General features: G+C 35.4%; 1 protein-coding gene across 1 annotated transcript in view; it reads right to left on the bottom strand.

The window, feature by feature from the left end:
- Positions 1–4,200: 4,200 nt before the first annotated feature.
- The window catches only part of LHCGR (luteinizing hormone/choriogonadotropin receptor), a 53,027-nt gene continuing 51,227 nt past the window's right edge, over positions 4,201–6,000 (bottom strand). Inside the window, exon 11 of the mRNA XM_072938328.1 lies at positions 4,201–5,459. Coding sequence (XP_072794429.1) covers positions 4,307–5,459 — 1,153 coding nt within the window. The 3' untranslated portion in view covers positions 4,201–4,306. The remainder of the gene's footprint in view (positions 5,460–6,000) is intronic.

Raw genomic sequence — 6,000 nt, 5'->3', positions numbered from 1 at the left:
TCAGAGGTAAGGGGAAATGGCCTGAGATGTGGGTGTGGCAGTAGAAATGCAAAATAAAGAACTGATGCAGAAGACAGTTGAGAGGAATAACTAATGAATAAAAGGATCTGAGAATGAGGAAGACAGGACACTATGACTCTGTACATTAAAACTTAAATTATAATGTAGAAAATAAAGACCAGTATTTGTGGAAAAGTCTGTGAAAGTTGTTTTCAGAGTATGTGAACAAATACCTTGGGCTCAAACGATAATTAAGAGTACATAATTTAAAGTTTCTCCAATAGGATGTATTTTAATTTTTCCTTTGTTTTACTTTCTGCTGTTTTGCTTGCTTAGTTGTTTTGGTTCTGTGATTTACTGTGAATCAAAAAGTTAATTATGTATGTATATATAACATGACTAATTAGTATTCTCTCATCACTGAGACAAATTCTAGAATACTTGTTTACAAGAGAGAGGACTGCATCTGAGTGAAGATAAGTAACTAGTTACAGAGGAGAAAAGTCAGAAATATGAAAAAAACATTCCAGAGAAGAGATACTTTATAATAAAGTTTATAATTTTTAATAAACTATTTTGAATTATTTTACAAAATGTTATCAAGACCGAAAGCAGACTAAATGTGTAGAAAATCCAGTTATGACTATACATTTATTTATTATTTTACTTTATTTTTTAATTGAAGTACTGTCAGTTACAATGTGTCAATTTCTGGTATACAGCACAATGTCCCAGTCATGCATATACATACATATATTCATTTTCATATTTTCTATTAAAGGTTATTACAAGATATTGAACATAATTCCCTGTGCTATACAACAGAAACTTTTTTGAAATCTATTTTTATATATAGTGGCCAACATTTATAAATCTCAAACTCCCAAATGTATCCCTTCCCACCCCCTTTCTCTGGTAACCATGAGATTGTTTACTATGTCTGTGAGTCTGTTTCTGTTTTGTAGATGAGTTCATAGTGTCTTTTTTTCTTTTTTTCTCTTTTTGGGGAGGGGTCCACATATGAGTGACATCATATGGTATTTTTCTTTCTCTTTCTGGTTTACTTCACTTAGAATGACCATCTCTAAGTCCATCCATGTTGCTGCAAATGGCATTATTTTATTCTTTTTTAAGGCTGGGTAGTATTCCACTTTATAAATAGACCACAACTTCTTTATCCTGTCATCTGTTAATGGACGTTTGCTTCCATGTCTTGGCTATTGCATATAGTGCTGTATGAACATTAGAGTGCGTGTATCTTTTCAAATTAGAGTTCCCTCTGGATATATACCCAGAAGTGGGATGGCTGGATCATGTGGTAAGTCTATTTTTAGTTTTTTGAGGAATCTCCATACTGTTTTCCATAATGGCTGCACCAAGCTACATTCCCACCAGCATTGTAGGAGGATTCCCTTATCTCCATACCCTCTCCAGCATTTATTGTTCATGGACTTTTGAATGATGGCCATTCTGACTGATGTGAGGTGATACTTCATTGTAGTTTTGATTTGCAGTTCTGATAAATAGTGATGTTGACCATTTTTTCATGTGCGTATTGACCATTTGTATGTCTTCATTGGAGAATTGCTTGTTTAGGTCTTCTGCACATTTTTGGATGGGGTTGTTTGTTTTTTTGATGTTAAGTTGTATAAACTGTTTATATATTTGGGAAATTAAGCCTTTGTCACTTGCATCATTTGCAGATATTTTCTCCCATTCTGTAGCTGGTTGTTTTCTTTTCTTATGGTTTCCTTTGCTGTGCAAAAGCTTATAAGTTTAATTAGGCCCCTTTTGTTTATTATTGCTCTTATTTCTATTGCCTTGATTGACTGCCTAGGAGAACATTGCTCAGATTTATGTCAGACAATGTTTTACCTATGTTTTCTTCTAGGAGATTTATCATGTCTTGTCTTATATTTAAGTCTTCAAGCCATTTTGAGTTTATTTTTGTGTATGGAGTGAGGGAGTGCTCTAACTTCATTGATTTACATGCTGCTACCCAGTTTTCTAAACACCACTTGCTGAAGAGACTGTCTTTTTTCCATTGTATGTTCTTGTCTCCTTCACCAAAGATTAATTGATCATAGGTCTGTGGGTTTATTTCTGGGCTCTCTGTTCTGTTCCATTGATCCATATGTCTGTTTTTATGCCAATACCATGCTGATTTGGTTACTTTAGCTCTGTAGTATTGTCTGAAGTCTGGGAAAGTTATTCCTCCAGCTTCATTCTTTCTCTTAAATGCCAAAGGGGAAGTAAAAACTGGAAATAGCCCAGATACCCATTGATAGGAAAATGGAAAACAGTGCTATAGTCATACAATGGAATACTACTCAGTAATGAAAAGGAATGAACTACTGATTCAAGTAGCAGCATGGATGAATAGCAAAAACATTGTGTTGAGTCAAGAAGCCTTACACAAAAGAATATATATTGTGTGATTCCATTTATATAAAGTTCTAGAACAGCCAACACTAATCTATGGGGAAAAAAATCATAACCATTGTTAGCTCTGTGAGATGGAGGTGAGGGATTAATTAGGAAGGGGCATGAGGAAACTTTCTGAGGATGAGTGTTCTCTATCTTCATGAAGGTTTTGGGTATGTGGGTGTGTATGTTCCTCAAAACACATTAAATGGTATGCTTAGGACTTATCCATTTCATTATACATAAATTTTACCTTTAAAATGTAAACAAATATTAAACTTTCGTTAATGATAAGCATGCTGAAGTGTTTAGGGCTGACAAGTACTGATGTCTGCAACTTACATGAAAATGCATCAGAGATGATAGATGGATAATTATATAGATATATTATAAAACCAATATAGTAAAATGTTGAATCTAAGTATATGGGTGTGCAATTTACCATTACTTCAGCTTTTCTGAATGATTGAAAACATTCACAAAATGTTGGGGGAAATTGAGAGAACTTTGGACACGTACTAAACCTTTGGGTGACTATGATTTACCAGTATGGGAGGCAGAAGAACACAGTGGGTTAAAACGCTGGGGTCCTGAATCAGAACTTTGAGTTTGAATCCTATTAACTGAAAATTTTTATTAGTTCTTTGAGAACTTGGGCAAGTGGTAATAGGTGTTCCTCTACTATAAAATGTGAATATGATCATCATCACAGACTTTTATGAAGGTTAAGTGGGTTAAATTATATAAAATACTTATCAAGATGTTTGGCATAGAATAGGCTTTCAATAAGTTATTTTAGAAAGGCAAAGGAACCTACAAAAAAAACTGCAATTAAAACCATATTGACTTCCTGTAAGAGTCAATTCTGATAAATAAAAATACTTTCTAGCAAATATTGAATATATTTTTCTATACCTTCAAAGATAGAAATAATGAAAGTTAAATATTTAAATATTTTCTTTAAATTTACATAAAAGATAGGGCCTTTGAAAGAAAAAAAATATTTTCTCCTTCTAGATTTTATAACTTCAGCATAATTCAGCACATTTGTTGCATACTATTGCCAAGATCCTGAGCTAGGAGACAGGGAAACAAATTGAGACAGGGTTCCTGCCCACAAGGAGTTAACAATCTACTCTTTGATGTTTCATTGCTCTTTAGAGACTAAGCACCAAGCCAATAGGCTGAAATGTGCTTTTAGATGCTTATTTTACATTAAATTTTAAATAGTAGAACCTAGATGGGGGATAGATAAAAGTCTTTAGAACACCACTATCCAGTGGAACTTTCTGTAGTGATGAAAATGTTCTCTATATATGCAGTCCAGTATGGTAACCACTGGTCATGTGTGGCTATTGAGCATTTGAAATGTGGCTAGTGCAACTGAAAAACTACATTTTTAATTTAGTTTAATTTTAATTTAGCTACATGTGGCTAGTGGCTACCAGATCGTACAATGTGTCTCTGGATTGTGTTTCTCAAACTATCTGAGGAAAAGGACCAGTTATTTTAAATTTCAAATCTGTTATGAATTAATATTTTTGTAGAATGCAATAAAAATTACAGGGGTGAAATGAGAAAAAATATCGAAGACATGTAAAACATTGCCTTATTTTAAAAATGTTAGATTCAACAGACATAAAATTACTGTCAAAGTTTCTGTTAAAGTTTCTAAACAGTCTTAACTTTTGTATTGTATGTTACCATGTGCCAGTGACAAATAGGTTTTAGGCTGACAGTGATCATGGACTACACTTTGAGCTTGGTATAGGTCTCTTTTTGCCCAATGTACCTAACACATAATTTCCTGAAATCAACAGTCTGCTAAAATTACTGGTATGGATAATTTTTTTTAACATATTTAAGTATAGTTATATAACAGTTAACACTCTTTATAGCAAGTCTTGTCCAGCACACCTGAATATTGACATTGTAATGTGGTCAACTTCAGGATGGACTGGGAGGGCTTATTTGATCCAGTGAAGCCATTTTTACAGTTGGAGGTATAAGCTGAAAAATCCTTCCTTCTATAAAGTTCAGCTCGATGTTTACAGCAGCCAAATTTGCTCAGCAACAGAAAGAAATCCCTTCGGAATGCCTTTGTGAAAATTGCATACAGAAACGGATTGGCACAAGAATTGACAGGGTAAAAAAGAACCAGTAACACCTTAGAGTTGGTTACTGTAATAAGGGGCACTTTGAAGGCAGCTGAGATGGCAAAGAAGGAGATTGGTGCCATGCAGGTGAAATCAGTGAAGATGAGGACTGCCATTTTCTTAGCAATCTTTGTATCTTTGTTGGTAGCCATCAGCTCTGGATTTTGAACGGCAAAATAAATTTTGATGTAGCAAGCACAAATGATGATGAAGGCCACCACATTGAGTATCAGGATGGTTAGTATGTAGACTTGTGAGAGAGTGGTTTCCACATCCATCGGGAGGCAAATACTGACCTTCATGTAATTGCTGACACCCACAAGAGGCAACATGGCAATTAGAGTAGAAAACAGCCATCCTCCAAGCATAACTGGAACGGCATGTCTTAGTCGTAGCTTTTGGTCCAGCTGAATAGCGTAGGTGATGGTGTGCCATCTTTCTAGTGTGATGACTGTGAGAGTGTAGACAGAAAGTTCACTTGCAAATACGGTGAAAAAGCCGGCAGCGCTACACCCATTCCCTGTCTGCCAATCTATGGCATGGTTATAATACTGGCCTTTGGTTTGGGCGTCAACTGAGGCAATGAGTAGCAGATAGAGCCCCATGCAGAAGTCTGCAAAGGAGAGATTGCACATGAGGAAGCGGGGCACTGTCAGTTTATAGCGACTGGTCAGGAGAACAAAGAGGACAGTCACATTTCCCATGATGGCTAGAATATTAATCAGCCAAATCAGGACTCTGAGGAAGTCATAGCCCATAATATCTTCACAGGGATTAAAAGCATCTGGTTCAGGAGCACATTGGAGTGTCTTGGGTGAGCAGAAACCATAGTCATAATCCCAGCCACTCAGTTCACTCTCAGCAAAGATGGCAGAATAACTGTAAGAAGAATATTTTAGGCTCATTGTAAACTTAAGAGATTTTCTGTGATTCCAGGTATTTAAAAATTTGAAAATCATCTGTAGTGGTTTTTCTTTTTAAGGCCTAAGAAACGAAAGAAAGCCACAACAGCCTTAGTCTTACATTTATTTGTTATCTGAGAACTCGGAATTGATGTAGGAATTCCTTAAGAAGGGAATGAAAAGTAGATTTTTTTTTATATGTAGATTTTACACAATGATGCAAAGACTGAATGAAGCTGTTTACAGAGGATGATTTTCTTTGGAAAACAAATTTAGAGACATAATCTATGCTTGCTCAATCTAAAAGAATCCTTTCTTGACATTTTCTTAGCTATTTATCTCCTTTAGTTGTGAACCAGACTGCTATTAAGCTGTTTTTCTGTAGTAGAACACAAGTGGAATTGGAAGGCTCACATTGCTGAAGATCATCAGCTCCTGGAGGTCACGCTTGCATGCTTGCATGTAAGCTCATCAAATAGCCCAGGTGGGAAGTGGAAAGCAAGGATAGGTTACTAGAT

This window comes from Vicugna pacos, chromosome 15, assembly GCF_048564905.1.
Source record: "Vicugna pacos chromosome 15, VicPac4, whole genome shotgun sequence".
Taxonomy (NCBI): domain Eukaryota; kingdom Metazoa; phylum Chordata; class Mammalia; order Artiodactyla; family Camelidae; genus Vicugna; species Vicugna pacos.
This window is presented reverse-complemented; position numbering and strand designations above follow the sequence as displayed.